At 38.5% G+C, this 16,074-nt stretch overlaps 1 protein-coding gene and 1 long non-coding RNA gene across 2 annotated transcripts in view; one reads left to right on the top strand and one right to left on the bottom strand.

Moving 5' to 3' along the window:
* Positions 1 to 626: 626 nt before the first annotated feature.
* The window catches only part of LOC137984045 (borealin-like), a 16,265-nt gene continuing 817 nt past the window's right edge, over positions 627 to 16,074 (bottom strand). The window contains exons 2-14 of the mRNA XM_068831255.1: positions 15,408 to 15,502; positions 15,243 to 15,276; positions 14,450 to 14,487; positions 13,653 to 13,717; positions 12,839 to 12,888; positions 11,166 to 11,212; positions 10,168 to 10,221; positions 9,268 to 9,383; positions 5,061 to 5,162; positions 4,934 to 4,981; positions 3,951 to 4,038; positions 2,929 to 3,018; positions 627 to 1,838 (exon numbers count right to left, since the gene is read on the bottom strand). Coding sequence (XP_068687356.1) covers positions 1,788 to 1,838; positions 2,929 to 3,018; positions 3,951 to 4,038; positions 4,934 to 4,981; positions 5,061 to 5,162; positions 9,268 to 9,383; positions 10,168 to 10,221; positions 11,166 to 11,212; positions 12,839 to 12,888; positions 13,653 to 13,717; positions 14,450 to 14,487; positions 15,243 to 15,276; positions 15,408 to 15,502 — 878 coding nt within the window. The 3' untranslated portion in view covers positions 627 to 1,787. The remainder of the gene's footprint in view (positions 1,839 to 2,928; positions 3,019 to 3,950; positions 4,039 to 4,933; positions 4,982 to 5,060; positions 5,163 to 9,267; positions 9,384 to 10,167; positions 10,222 to 11,165; positions 11,213 to 12,838; positions 12,889 to 13,652; positions 13,718 to 14,449; positions 14,488 to 15,242; positions 15,277 to 15,407; positions 15,503 to 16,074) is intronic.
* On the top strand, positions 11,051 to 13,116 carry LOC137984047 (uncharacterized). The gene is made up of 3 exons (XR_011119074.1): positions 11,051 to 11,142; positions 12,283 to 12,368; positions 13,045 to 13,116. It is a non-coding gene; the product is annotated as an uncharacterized lncRNA (long non-coding RNA).

Here is a 16,074-nt window from a genome sequence, read left to right as displayed (position 1 = left end):
ACACGCGAATGATACGAACCCTTTCACGTCTGCACGCGATTAATACGAACACATTTTAAGCCGACACGGGACCAATCCAAACCCTTTTTTCGTCGATACACGACCAATTCAGACCCTTTTAAAGTTGAGATTCTCTCGGTTGAGATTTTCATGTTTTATTAAGAAAAATATTTTGGTCGGTTTGCTCGACAAACCTTTCTAACTGTGTTCTGAATTGATTTAAAATGGCACAGAAAAGGCGAGCAGCGTCTGGTGTAGTTGTTTTAGAAAGGTTAAAAAAACTGGGGGTATGTCTCAAGGCTGCTACAGATAATATGTATAGATGATATTTAAACAAGGCAAAGTCTAGTATCACTATTCTAAGGATTAGCGATTTAAGCCTGAAACACTAAGAGCCGGTTTACAAAATTTTGTCGCATGAGACAACGACGGGCCTACGACATGACTTACGATTGTCGCAGCGTTTTAAAACATGTTCTAAAATGCTACGACATTTTTTCTGACGTACACAACAATCGTAAATCATGTCGTGGGCCTGTCGTAAGCCGTTGTCGCATGCGACAAAAATCGTACCGTGTAAATCGGCCCTAACAAATGTTTGTTTGGGAAAATAGCAACCGTTTCAACTTCGCAACAGACCATTTTACTTTTGAGCGGGCAATTACGAGGAAAAAATACACGAATAAGCAAAGGAAAAGTATTCAAGCAAGCCTCACTTTTTTTCTGGAGATTTAAACCATAAGAATGAAAAGAAGAAAAAAAAAGGAGAAGGTTGTGTTCGGAAAAAAATATTCTCACGAACGGAACAACGTATACTAAGAAAAAAAAATCATACGCAAAAGGTAATTATCTGGCGGGAACAAGGGAAGTTTTTATTCCTCCTTTTAAACGGCACAGAAGCCGGGCGGTGTAGCAAAATTCCGTTTCGAAAATGGTCGTTGCCATTTGGACGACACTTAGAACAATTTTCACTGTTGAGTTTGTCATTTGCAAGAACTTTATTAAAAAAATGGGTGGACGATATCGAACTCGGTTCAGTGGTTGAAGAGCAAAGGCACTTAACTACTAGACTATCGAGATAACCGCTCCAAGCAATTCAATTTTTAAAGTATTTAAATGAAGGTAACCCAAAAGCCTGGTTCAAGCGTACGACGCATGCGCAAACGCAAGGAAATACACGTGTGAACTACCTCATCGCAAATGTAAACGCAAACGCAGGAAATGAAAAATTCTCCATTTTCTTGCGTTTGCATTTCACACGTGTGAACCGGGGAACGCAACGCAAACGCAAGGTAAAAAAAAAAACAACACACACGCACACAGGTTCATTCTTGTCCACCATCTTGGAACGGAAGAGGACTTGAATTGCCCCTGCGTGTCTTACTTTTCCTTGCGTTTGTCTGGAGTTTGGGGAAAGAGAGTTTGCATTTGCATTTGCGTCGTACGTATGAACCAGTATAACAATTCATTAGAAGCTAACCGCGAATAAAAATAGGTGCTTAGACTTAAATCAGTAGATAAAACAATGACCTTTAGTTGCAATTTCAACCACTTTAGGTCCAATTTCTGACGAAAGGCTTAGTTACTAACAATGGCATCGACCGTCACAAATGGCAACGACCGTTTACTAAACGGAAATTAGCGGCGGCGTATACGCCAAACGATTTGTAAGTGTGACCATTCTAGTGAAAGCTATTGAACAGTACTTTCCTATGGTGCTATTTTTAAAATTTAAACAAGGTATAAAAAAAACTGGAAGTCCATCACAGTTCCTTCATGGGAACTCTTCATTTCTTGTGCACTGGATTTGGAAGAACAAGCAACTGAGCCAGTTTTTGCTGAAAGAAAAAAAGGGAAGTGATTTGTGCATAAGCATTGTTTGGTAACTGAGGTATACACGAAGGAAAATGATCTTTTATCGTCTGAACGCGCTCGAGCAGCTTGCAAGGAACAATTTTGTCAATTTTTTTGCGTTGCCGGCATATAATAGAGAGTTTAAGAAACGGCTACGGCAACGAAAACGATACTTCAAACTATAACGTCGCACTATCGCAATAATTTCGTGATTATTGCATCTTGTTGACGTTTAACAGTGCGCACGAAGTATTCAATAGAGAATAAAAGATTCACTGCTGCACGCTAACGTTGTCATCAAAACCTCACGTAACCGTTTTGCAGTGTACGGCAAGGAAATTTACGCGAGGATGACGCGATATTGCTGGCGTCAGATTGAAGTTTCTCGCATTTTTGTCTCGAGTTTTTCTCGTGTTTTGACTTAATTTTGACCCCTCTGCCTTTTTGTTATTGTAAAAAACAAATTGATGTCAGTTTTTCATTTGTCTGTCCTGTTATTGACAATGAATTTCCTCATAACATTTTCAAAGTAGTCTGCGGATCCACTCGGCGATCCACAGCTACTTTGACAATGTTATGACGAAATTCGCGATCAATAACAGGACATCAATTTGTTAAATGTCATTGCTTTCCGGGGTTGTCGTTCCCGTAGCCGTCGCCATATCTAAAACTGCTTAATGAATGATGGTAGTGAAAACGACGAAACCGAATGAACTTTATAAATGTGGCGCGTAAGTTTCTTTTTAGCCAATCAATGAGCGAAGTGTTCTAGTCGACATAAGGGAGCTTAAGCATGCGCGTTTTTTTAGACGCGGGCGGCAACGGGAAGAGAAAATTTCGCGTGCCAGGACATTGGTGTCTCCCAGGTTTTTATACTAATCATCTCTAATGGAGAAAAGAAACTTGACAATGAAATGTGGTTGTGTGAAGACCAGTTAAAAGGGAAAACAGGTCACTTCAGGTTGTCGTCCGCGTCTCAAAAACGCGCGTGCTTAAGCTCCCTATAACTAAATGAAAGCAGACGCAAATTGATTTTCGTTACTCGATATAAATCAATCTGAACTGCCAACTAACCTGGAGCAATTCAACGTTTCTTCTCGCTGCATCATCCAGCACAGCAGGTTGTGAAGGGCTCAGGTGCGAGGCAGTGTTAAGATGGTAGGTCTGCAAAGAATAATTCGTAGGTAAAAGAGAAAATTTGAGAAATTAAGCAACTTTTTAGTGATTTCATAACCACATTTTCCTGGGATGGGCTATTTCACACGACGGCCAAGGCAAGGTACTTGAAAGTGACCCACATAAAATCACTGGTTGTAGCGCGCTAGCACAAAACAAAAATTCAGTGCAACGCACAATGCAGCTCCGAAAGTGCTGTTCTTTGAACAAATGGGTAATCTGGACCTCAAACGATGTGCGCTCCATGTGGTACTCATCAGTGACACCCAAGACGGAGTACAAGAATGACAGAGCATACGCCGTCTGGGACGGTGCCAATCGAATTGAGGCGAGGGAGTGGATAAGTACATGTAAAAACAGTAAAAGAAGGCGGCGATGTTAATCGCGACGAGCTGCCGCTAGATCATCAATCGAGGACAGGAAGAAGAAGAATAGACAACCAAGTACGCGCCTTTGAGATGGGAAATGCGTCATCACGTCCTCAACTATAAATACCATTCATTACAAATTGAATGTGATCATGAATGTTTGTTCACTCAGGTCACTCAAGAGAGACTGCAGATAGTGCAGGGCAATAGGTGGGAAGACAAAGGACGGATAACGTCTTGCTTGGAATGCAGAAATCTGTCATATCTAGCACATTGAACGGTTATTCAAGTTTCTTTTTCATAATGTTTTAATAGTTGATAGAGTGCATTTTTCCTTTACAAAGCTTGAGGTAATCGACAATAGTTTAGGATCAAAGCTGACATTGTGCACGCCATAGGGGCTTCAGTATCTCTGCTTCAACTTGAGGAGGCATTCTCAAGTTTGTACTGCCGATAATAATAATAATAATAATAATAATAATAATAACAACAACAACAACAACAACAACAACAACAATAATAATAATAATAATAATAATATGGCATTATTACCTTTCCGTTTCCGAGAGGTATAAGAACTTCAGCATCTGTAGTCAAAGGTCCATGGTTGACGATTGGTGAGCCACTTAAAGACATTATTCTAAATGACAAAAAAAAACCAAATAAATAAAATGAAAATTCAAAGAGCTCTACTGATTAAAGCATGCGTATATGCATTTGCATTTGCAGCTTGAGTAGCACATTTTAGGACAAGTAACCATTTATTTCCTACAGCTCGACATTAGGGACTTTAAGATCTACGACGGCGCCGAAACCGTCACCTCAGAATAGAACTTTGCAATATCGTAAGCTTTTCACAATTGGTCCATCTCGTTCATGTCGTACGTCGTACGCGGTTCTAAATTGAAAACAGAAAATGAAAGGTTCTCTGTTGCAATTGCATGCTCACATTGTCATCAAAACCTAAAATTTGGTGATTTCACGTCGTCGTTAAGCAGAGTAACGCAAAGATATGAGCTAAAATCTGTACCGCACGTGCAGCACGATTATTTATGCTCTTTTAACCAATGATATCGTTGTTTTCTGGCTTTGTCGTCGACGTCGTCGTCGTCGTCGTAGATTATTGGGGACTTAACGATCTACGACGCGGTCGTCAACGAGAATGCCACGAAACAACGATATGATTGGTTAAAAGAGGAAAAGTAATCGTGCCGCACGTGCGCACGCATTTTAGCAAATATTCTTGCAGTACTTTGCACAGCGACGACGTGAAAGCACCAAATTTGAGGTTTTGACGACAACGCGAGCGCACAAATGTGAATTTATAATTCTCTATTTTTACTCTGAAACCGCTTGTACCAATTTATTTTTTAGGATACTTCGCCCACATTGCACGACGCGAACGAGATGGCCTAACCGCGAGAAACTTACGATAGTGCAAACTTCTATTTTGAGGTGACGTTTTCGTTGACGTCGCCGTTGTACATCGTAAAGTCCCTACTAGGGGCTTTCAGCGTCACCGAAGTCTGCTTTACCTTTCTCCAGCTTTGGGTTCCCGAAGAAGAGCAGGCGTCAGCGGTAATCTGAACATAAAGATTAATCGGAATGTTACAAATTATGATATCAAAATTATGTCAGAAAGTAAATAAATTTCCGACTCACCGGGGATCAAACTTTGGTGTAACAATGGGGGTGTGGCCGTAAGCCACTGCCCCTCGACCAGCTGCCGGAGTTACAAATTGTGCTTTCGATTGCACTCGTTTGCTGTAAACAGAATGATAACCAAGCCTTTAGTTAATCAATCGTTGCATGTTGTCCTTCTGTAGCATTTTGTAAAAACTTTAACTTCAAGTGAGGCCTATAGCTACTGTTATTTCTTACGGTAGCTATAGGCCCCACTTGATGTTTAAGTTTTTTCAAGCCTTTAGTCTCTGCTTTTATTAACTTTATTAGTCAGTCATTGACAATTTAATGCAGCGAATGCTGAACAAAACGTATATGGGCCGATTTACACGATACGATTTTGTCGCATGCGACAAGCTCACGACAGGCCTACGACATGACTTACGATTGCCGCAGCGTTTTAAAACATGTTTTAAAATGCTACGACATTTTTTCTGACGTACACAACAATCGTAAATCATGTCGTGGGCCTGTTGTGAGCTTGTCGCATGCAACAAAATCGTATCGTGTAAATCGGCCCTATGAAAGTTTCTGGGTAGATGTACTTGAACTGCGGAGCGAATCATGTTGAGATTTCAGACTACCGTAGATATGAACGTCATACTTATGCAGTAATGAGAGGAAACCCTGACCCATTACTAACAACAACAATGAATCTTTACTTCTTTGTGTCTTCTTTATTATTATTTACTATTTTATTTACCATGACTTCTACGATACTCTGTTGCCAAGCTCTGCCCATTAGGCTATCAAGTTTTCACCTGTATTGCTGAAGTAATGTATTCAAAAATCCGGTTTACGCCTGAATTTTCTAGAGTTTCCCTTAGGGCCGGTTTACACGGTACAGTATGATTTTTGTCGCATGTGACTGGCTTACGACAGGCCTAAAACTCGTTTACGATTGTCGTGTACGTAAAAAAAATGTCGTAGCATTTTCAAGCATGTTTTAAAACGCTGCGACAGTCGTAAGTCATGTCGTATGCCTGTCGTAAGCTTGTCGCTTGGGCCAAAAATCGTACCGTGTAAATCGGCCCTTCCAAGGTAGTTATTGCGTTCAAAAATAGACTAGACCCTCCGTGAGGGTACACTGGGTTGCCTGTGGTACGTGCAGCGTTCCACGCATTTTTTTTCAAGTTGGGGGGGGGGGGGGGGGGGGCCCTCAGAAGTCATACCAGAAGTCATACCACTCGATGTATAAAATCTTTCAAGTGGGATCATTTTGATATTTTCAGTAGCGAAGGGCAAAACTGACTATCATTGTAAAATAAAAGAGACCTTCTTTATTCAAGAACTTGAGCCAGCTTTCAACGTCAACGTCGGAAGTGAAATGCTGATGCTTTATTAATCTTTTCTGTTTTTATTAATATTATAATTATTATTATTATATATTTTACTGTTAAGTATTTGCTTAATCTAGGTTCCAGTCCCCTCATCCGCTTTGTTAAAAATAAATAGCTGTTTTAAATTTCAACGATTACTTTTGAAAATGTATGTAGAGCACATACGAAACGTCAAGTCATAGTTAAAATGAACAAGTTCAATATGTTTATCACTGCTGTTTGTGTCTTCTTTTTGATCATACCAGAAGTCATACCAGCAGAGGCCCTTTGGCTCACAGGTCCTCACACGTTCGTACGACGAAACAGATCCTTTTCTGAGGTTAAAAACCTGGCTACCGGCCTATTAATTAATCATTTGTCAGAAAGAAGAAATTCCTGTCCTCTTTAAAAAAAATTGACACGCATTGCTTACGTGTGGTAGTGAAGTAACACAGCGATTTATTCCATAATGTCAACTGAGCTGTGTGTTGTCTTCCAGGAGATTCAAGTTGTCCTTGCGTAATCTGTAGCTCTAACAGTGCACGATATTGTTTTGGTATTGTGTATCATTGTAGTGCCATGGTAGGAGTCTTCGGTAAATAGCCTGAGAAGACATGTGGTTACTAGCAAAGTACTGAGCCCAGAAAGATTGAAGAAAATAAATGGGAAGTGAAAAACATTGTCTTCTGGGATGACATGTTGACAGTTGTCTTTGCGTAATATGTAGGTCTAACATTACACGATATTGTTTTGGTATTGTCTATCATTGTAGCGCCATGGTAGAAGTCTTAGATAAATAGCCCCTTGAGAAGACATGTGGTTACTAGCAAAGTACTGAACCCAGAGAGACTGAAGAAAATAAAAGGGAATCGAGAAACATTGGCTTCTGGGCTGACATGTTGATCATGCAACTTCTTTCCACCACAAGTGTAAGCGTGCACTGACAGCATCTGCAGCTTTGTAAACAAAAGTTGAAAGCTGAGCGAGCTAAGAAATATACCACTCAGTAACAGAAGCATAGGACCGAAAATTCTATTTTAATGCTATCAAATGCGAACCAAGCAAGATACAGATTTTGTTAGCTTGCTTTATGCAAAACAAATATTGAAGTAAAAGTAAATAAATATGGATACACAATTTTTAAGAAGAGCAGAAGGAAGTTCCAGGACGGTCGATCGAGCATAAAATATTTTGCCATCGGTAACAAAATCTACGACATGAAAACAACATTAATTTTGAACCACGAATATAAAAAGTTACCATCAGCGGAAAACAGTTTGGGAGATTTTAGTTGTTTTGTTGTAGTTGTACAAGTCTGGCTGCACCGAGTAAATCGCACACCGAATTCAGCGGGCGCAGTGATCAAGTTACCGCGGCATGTTTACTCGCGAAACAGTGAAGGATCTGTATCAAATGATGCCAAGCTACCGGGTTTTTGTTTTTGTTAGTTTTCTTTTTCTTTCGATTGTTATAAATTTTGTCAAGAAATGTGCAAATTCAACAGAAAGATCACAATCGCCCAACTCTCAGAGGTTGACCATTGTTTCTGGAAAATCAAAAATTTACTCTCCAAGACAAGGTTATTTATCACCAGGTAATTCCATCGTTTTGGTAATAGCAGCTACTTTATTATTCATCAGCATCACAATCTTTTGCCGATTTTGGGGGTCATTTTGTTGAAACTCAAGCACGCTTCCAACAGACCTGTTTATTTTCGTGACTTATGCGTTACCACAAAAATTCTCCCCGTATCACATTTCAGCACATGTATGCAAATTTGCTAAGCTCGAAAATTACACAACACGATAAATTTACAAAAGCTGGAAATTTCACTGAAATATTTTCCAGCGAAACATTTCTTGAAACAAGCAACATATTTGCTATAAGAGGCAAGAAACCCTTCCTATTTCAGTTGCGTGCGTGCAAGCGAAACACACAATCACAAAGCATACGCAATTAAATAAATTTCTGACAGTTCACATTCAACCCTTTTCGAAAGAACCTTGACCGTAAATAATAAACCACGAAAGAGACAACAAGCTTTCATTCAAGTAATTTTTCACTGCCACATTTCCATTTTTTTTTAACCTTTGCAGAGTTGAGTACAAAATGAATGTTACTTGCCAGACAAACAGGCAAACTTTAAATAGATGCGACTGCAGTAAACACTGTGAGACACACAACAGAGATCACAGATCTACTTGTGGTGTTCGATTCCTTCTCTGTCTTTGTTGAACCCGAAAGTTACCAGAGAAATTTCCATTTGGTTTCAGTGTTGTACGTAACACCACCTTGGCGAAATATTAGAAGTACAGCATATTTTGATTTCGGCTCGACGGGCGAAAGATTCACGCTGTCGAAGTCCATTGCTCGTCGCTTTTTTAAGATTCCAGATCTTTATGTTTCACCGCCTGTCTTGACGTTCCATTCCTGAGCTCCATGTGGGTATATTTTCTTTAAAGATGTACTAAAAAGCCATTCGCGTTACAATGACTTTCGACGCCATTACAGGTTGATTGTGCAGAGCAAACTACGCATTACCCCAGCCCCCTCAAACCTAACAAAATACGCACAGAAGACTCTATGCACAAAGACACCACTAAGCAGGGGAGTGACAGGCAAGACTTTTCCCGACACGGAAAAAAATAACAAAAAAACCCACGAAATGAAACCGGGATTCCGACTGGGTTTGGCAACCCAGTAAAAACTCAATTCCCAATGTTGGGTATCTCGTGGTACCTGGTTGTCCTGTGCATACTGACGCTCGTGCACGTGGTGAGTTAATTTGCAACAACACGCGTTCATAACTTCACAACGTTAATAACAATGATCTCAAATCTTAACACGAAGCGACAGTGCTCTTGTACCTTGTTCTCTTTCCAGTAGATGTTGGTGGCAATTGGGATACATCAGTTTCCTTTGTTTTCCGTGATTTCAACGATCTTGTGCCTTTATCTGCTATACTTGGAGAAGCATCCTTTCTCTGAAAAGCAACAACAGAGTCATTGAATGACTGAATGCATGTAAAATGACCAGTTATCATTCCAGTTGAACTAAATCCCTCTGAAAAACATCACAATAGAATATTTTAGAAGTTAAGTTTATTTTTATCAGAAAACTATAACGTAACTAGTGCTATCCAGGTCCCTAGTGTGATCCTCTGTGACCTCAGCAAGCATTCTTTCCGATTGCCCTTTGATTCAACTAAACAGTAAAGTTTTTAAAAAAGCAATGGAAAGTTTTGTTAATGGCAATTTTTTGGTATCAGCCCTCTGGGGGAAGAGCAGCGAGTAAGTGTCAGCTGAAGTGTTGATGCACAAATGAAAACAAATGTGAATGGTGATATGTTGAACGTATGTGCATTAACACACTTTTCATGTATGTCTGTTTAATGCCAGAAGAATAGGCTAGTTTCGAATTGTGCAGCAACAAAAGAACGGAGTCGAGGTTCAGGGGAATAATTAGCATTTTGTTTTGTTCAAAACAAAGGAAAATGCAAATTATTCACCTGAACCTCGACTCTGTTCTTTTGTTGCTGCACAATTCGAAACTAGCCCATTTAGTCGTCAATGGGGAACCTTTTCAGAGTAAAAGAGCTATACCAAAATATCTGTTCAAAAGCTATGCTCCCTTTAACGCTGTAGTCAGTGACAGCAATTGTATTAGTCAATGAGGAATCCCTTGCAATTGAGACCAAGAAATAACATCTTTGTCCATTTTAAAAAAACATGCTCCCTTTGAGAAGAGACCATATAAAATACATGTACCTTTCTTGATCGTAAAGATCTAACAGCAGTGGTTTGTTCTTCTGTGTTATCTTCCTGTAGAACAAAAATTAATGAAACTTTGAAAAAGCATGCATGAATCCAAACCCTTCTCCTTAACTCAACAACTGTTCAAATGAGGTTAAATGCAATAATTTAACAGAGTTAACAACTTGGAGAGGGTGCAGTCAGTTGTTGTCAGTGAATTTGTTATATTTGCGCATATGACAGATTCGTCATGCTTTGGGTTGTAGAGCTAGGAGCCTTTTGTGTGGAGCGTAAAGTGGTTTTTTTGCCCCTCCTCTCCCCCCACCCCTTCCCATCTACTTTCCACTGTTTATCAGTGTGATTGGTGCCAATATTCTCTGCTGCATGGGGGCTCATGGCTAGGTTGTCAGGTTTTGCCAGCCATGGGTATAGTATCCATCTTGGTGCAGCTGCCAACAGACCACTTTCATAAATGGCGACCAACTTTACATTCTTTTGTATTTATGTTAATTAGACCTACTGCCCTCATTTAAAAACAAATATTCTTTTGAAATTTGCTTGTCGTAGCGAGGTTAGTAGGGCTTATTAGCATTAAAACAAAAGAATAATTTATTTGGCCGCCATTATGAAAGAGGTCTATAGTGGATGCTCCAGGATGTCTTGGGCATCGAACCTCCACTTAGCGACAAAAGTAACAGTGTCCTTTAAATCCAACTTTCCAAGGAGACATAAACAGCACCCCTCTATCTGTCTTGATCAAGCACGCTAAACATCAGCAATTTACAGACTGTCAGATAATTTAATCCTGTTTTGTTGACCATAGCATCTCATGGGTTTCAATAAGAACATACACCTGACGAAAAGCATCTGCTTATTCACTTTTTCCCCTAAATTGCAGTTATTATTAAAGACTTGGAGAAAATGTTGACTGCCTACTGCAAAGCAAGAGAATCCTAATTATGATGTTGGCAAAAATCACAGAGATACAGTGTAAGTGAACTTTTGATACTCACAATAAATTTAACAGTTGCAGGTTGATCACCATTCTTTCCTTTAGACCCTGTACAAAACAAATTTAGTACCAGATCACTACATTATTTGATTGACAAAAAAAAAAAACTTAATGAGTCACACAGTATCTTACAAATCAATTTTATGATAAAAACTAACGATAAGAGCTGGGTCATGACACTTCGATCTCTCAGAGGTCATTTTCAAGTGCAAGTAAAAATACATAAAACAGCGTGATATTATGTTTCTAAGAGTTCAAAATTTAATAGTTTAAAAACATTAATACTTTAAACATTACATGTATTGTCATGAATGCTACATGTATTTCAAATGCAACAAAATATGTAACATAAGTGATAAAATAATTATTATTTTTTGGTGACGTAAGAAAGGGATTCATAAAACAATAAAAAACTGATCTAAACAAAGTGTAATTTTGCACAGATTGAATCACACTGTTTGTTTAGAGTCAGTTTCAGTTCTTTAATAAAAAACGTTTCAAAAATAAGGCAATCAAAATACACTTTCTTAAAATTTTAAAACTTTTTGTGATGTCATCCACTTCCATATCATGTTACCCTCTGAGATGGTTTCTGCCTGCCAATCCTTTGCGTTCTTCAATCCATTGATGTGGGTGTTGGCAATACAATGTACATTGTGTACACCACACATTGTTGATTCACAAGGGAGGGAGCTTGTCTCATAGTTGTGTTGCCCTTTTAAGATCAGAAATCCGCAAACGCAGTACGCAAACAGCTTGGAGACCTCAGTTCAAAAGATCAATGCAGATATTAGCCTGGTGTACACAAGTCAATTAAAGTCGAAGGACAAAATCAAAGTGAGAGAAGACAAGCTCTTCCTTGAGAATCAGCAATGTGTGGTGTATTATTTTAAGAGTTACCTGTGTGATAAAACTTTTTGTGTTACTTTTACAGTGTATTTCTTCAGAACTGTAGACTTGTCAGCTTTATATACACTCTGAACTTAATGAGGACTAGGCGGAGTTGTTGAAATGTTGTTCACTTTAACTGCTTATTTTCAATTTTGAATTGTATTTTAAACATAATTTAAAGTGCTAACTACATGTACAGTCAAAAACTCAATTCTTGTCTCCTTCAGATTTTGAAAGTTTGATTGCTTAACATTTGACAAGCAAATCTTGTCAATGAGCTTTGATTTTTACCCAAAGGATGTTTACTTTGAGTGTAAGTTTGGAACTACTTATGTCCTAAACTGATCGATTGAACCTCAGAGGGTTGGATCTTGGGAAAAGTGATGTTATTTACTCACTAGCTTAAAATTTCAGTGTGTAAACACAGCTTATATCTGCAAAACACAAGTTTAAAAGTCTGAAAGCTCAAAACTCCCATGCTGCACATTGATTCAGCCGCGTACACAAGCATTGCATTCTTAAACAAGTGGGTCTTTGATGTAATTTTCTCCTTGATCCAGCTCTCTCAAGATTTTGAAGTTAGTAATAGTAATAAACAGATGTCTTTTTTAAAATCAAGGCTTAAAACTTGAGTCACTTACTCTTTAGTTAACATACAGTAGTTTTGAAATCCATCGAAGAAAAATAAAAATTGATTTTTTGGTCACAGTAGCACTTTAAAGTTCTCTTTAGTTAATGATTTAAATGTTACAGGGCAACATGGAATGAGGAAAGTAATCTAACCGGCAACAGGAGTCTTTGATGGCAAGTTTCCTACATCTGTTAGTGGACCCCTGGAAAAATATAGTTAAACTTTGAAACATTTTTAAAGTGTGTCTAGAGAGTGCAGGTCAATTATTACAAATTTACCATAAATCTTATGCCATGGACATTTTAGACCTTAATAGTTTGCAAAAGTCAGTCTTATCATTACATTGACTTTGTTCTAGGGGTCTACTGTCTTGCAACAGTTCTTGTAAATACCGTAGGCCTTATCATGGTTTTGGAAGCCATCTTGACAGGTAGGCAAACATGTCCAAAATATGAAACAATGTTTCTATGGGATTTGCATTAACATACAATGTAATTCGAGAAAACCTTGAATGTAGAAAATAATTATGTGAATGGTAAACTTTAAGTTGCTAACCAAAGGATAACTATGTGACACTGACAAAATTTGAGGATCCTGCCTGCACTAGAATTTGCCCACTAAAAGTTTAAATTTCCCTTACAGTTGTCTTTACATTTAATTAATTCCCACAGACACACGTCTGACTGAGCGTAAACTTCCAGCAATTGTATGGCAAAATTTAAAATTCTGCCTAAGTTTATCAAGCCAAGCCCAAGAACAAACTCAGTGTACAATGTACACTGTATAGCATTCAGTGACTCAGTCTGATCAGTCCAGCAATAATAATGCTTATTGAACCTGGGCCACATGGTAGTCAAGAGGTTATATAATTATACAGCTGTGGCTCGATCTATAATTAGCAAAGAAGGCAACATGTAAGTTTGTTTTGTATAGAACCTTGCAATAACATACAGGCAGTTACTGTACCTGTTGACTACATCAGATGAAGGATTTAAAATTGATCTGGTCATTTCACTAACAAAGTCGGATGCCTTTAAAAGAGTAAATACAATTTCACATAGTTTAGATGTTCGATTCACGTCACTTAAAGTAACAAGAAGCTGTGTAATACTAGCTACATGTACAACAATTTACACCAATGCACTGGCATTGAACTGGTTGTCCTTGCAATGGTATTTACTTATCAACTCAACTTGGATGGTAATAGACCTCTTTACAGTTGTGTGCTTAGTTACCTGGCCTTTAAATGAAAGTGAGGCTGGTGTTGACCTTGTTATGATACAGACCTCACTGCTTTTGTCATGTAAATTCGTACACAAAACATCATTAACATAAGAAAAGGAGGGAGGGCTGTATAATAACAAAGTCAACACCAGCCTCACTTTTATTTAAAGGCCAGGTAACTAAGCACACAACTGTAAAATGATCTATTACATGTAAGTACCGGTAGTGGTACATGTACTTCTCTAAAGGGGACATTGTTTTTGAACGGAGGAAGAGGTTGTTAACCCATTGACTCCTGAACTGCCCTGAACTGATGAGTAAAAGCATCTGGTGTTAGTGCAGTAGAGTAAAATCTAGTAACACAATCTATTTGGGGTTAAAACCTTCTTGACCAAATGAACTAGGCAGCCTAGTCTGTGTAACCTGCTTTTGTTTCAATTATGAAAAATTATTTATTATCAATGAAAAAAAGTATTATTATAATTAATAATATTGCTGTTATTAAAATCTTAATCTAGATGAAAAGCTGTACAATGTACCTCACTTAAAGCATTGTCATTTACTTCGCCACCTTGAACTAAAACAAGAAAGAGCATTTGACTAAATGAGACAAAATCTCAAAGAGCTTAAGGCTGTTGGGTCTGAAAAAATCAAACATGATACATCCTGTGTTGTTGGGTTTGAAACACAATGCCCCATCTTTTTCTCTTTTTACTTGGAATACTGATAATATAGTAATTATTATTTACATGTATCATTAGTTGCAAAATGGCCGGCAGGTACAAAACACAGGTCACAGGTCACAGGTCATTGTTTTACTAATACAGAATGTATCCTAAACATTCATAAAAGCTAACCTTAGGCCTAATTAGGCCTAAACAAACGTTTTTAGGCCCAATGTTAGCTCTTATGAATGTTTAGGATACTTTCTGTATTGGTAAAACAATGACCTGTGCCCTGTGCCCTGTGACCTGTGTTTTGTACCTGCCGCAAAATGGCTGTCATCTTGTTGGTTGACAACAAGACTGCGTACTGTGTGGGAGGTCATGGGTTAGAACTCTCTGTGTCTTTTAATAAGTTAGGAGGAAGTGCCACTTTCTTGCAGAGATTGAAGCTGAATGAGGTCATAATATCCACCGGATAAAGTTATCCGACCCTTTCAGAACAACTGGGGACAGGTGTAGCCATTGGTATTATTAAAATGGACTTGATACTGTAAGTGCAAAAACTATGATAAGTCTTAGTATATTAATTATAAATTTAACAATAACAACAACACAACATTACTATAATAACAGTGCGCTGTTGAAGATACCATAATCCACTACTTACCAAAATAATCGCTCAGCTTCATCTTTCTTATGTGCTGTTTAACAAATTGTAAAAGACAAAGAATTAATTACATTCATTTGTCAACACAATTATTTTTAACCTACGAAACATTAAATTGGTCGCTTGAGTGCCAACATCTCTTAGTCTAGGACAGGTCTTTCTTACCATAGGAAGTTTAAGGATTTCCAGCATAAAGGTACCCTTCACTTTGCAAATCATTTCATGTCCTCTTGCTTTGATCTTTTCTATGCGCTCTTCCACTGCAAAATTATAATATTATTAAAGCAGAAAGCTTATGGACATACACAATTCATTTTATATACATGTATCATTATTTTGCTTTGTTGTTTTTGATTTCATGTCAACAGGCTGTGCATTTAATCGTAGGGGCTTTCCTAAAGGGCAACATCGGACTTATCACGGCAACCAAACTCACAGCTTTGGCTGCCCAGCTTTTGAAACAGGGGCAGCCTGGATTTTTTTTAGTTTCAAGCACTGACATTAAAGTTACAATAATCCTGGACTGCAATTGCCAAAACATGCATTCTAGTCACCTGAAGGACATGGGACATGAGTTGGATTCAAAGGGAGTCCAGATCCTAGATAAAGAACGAGATTGGCGAAGGAGGAGGGTAAAGGAAGCGATATGGGAAAGGGTGGAGGACCCAACCCTGAACAGAAAGTGGGGGGGGAGGGGCTCCAGTTCTCTCTGTCTCACACTTGGGACTGGGCCCTCATATCAATTCCTCAGCCTATGTCATGTGACAGTGAACTACCACGTGACAAACTTCACTGATGAAGACTGATGGTTTCAGTCGAAACGTCTGTTAAT

The sequence above is a fragment of the Montipora foliosa genome, chromosome 13 (genome assembly GCF_036669935.1).
Source record: "Montipora foliosa isolate CH-2021 chromosome 13, ASM3666993v2, whole genome shotgun sequence".
Taxonomy (NCBI): domain Eukaryota; kingdom Metazoa; phylum Cnidaria; class Anthozoa; order Scleractinia; family Acroporidae; genus Montipora; species Montipora foliosa.
This window is presented reverse-complemented; position numbering and strand designations above follow the sequence as displayed.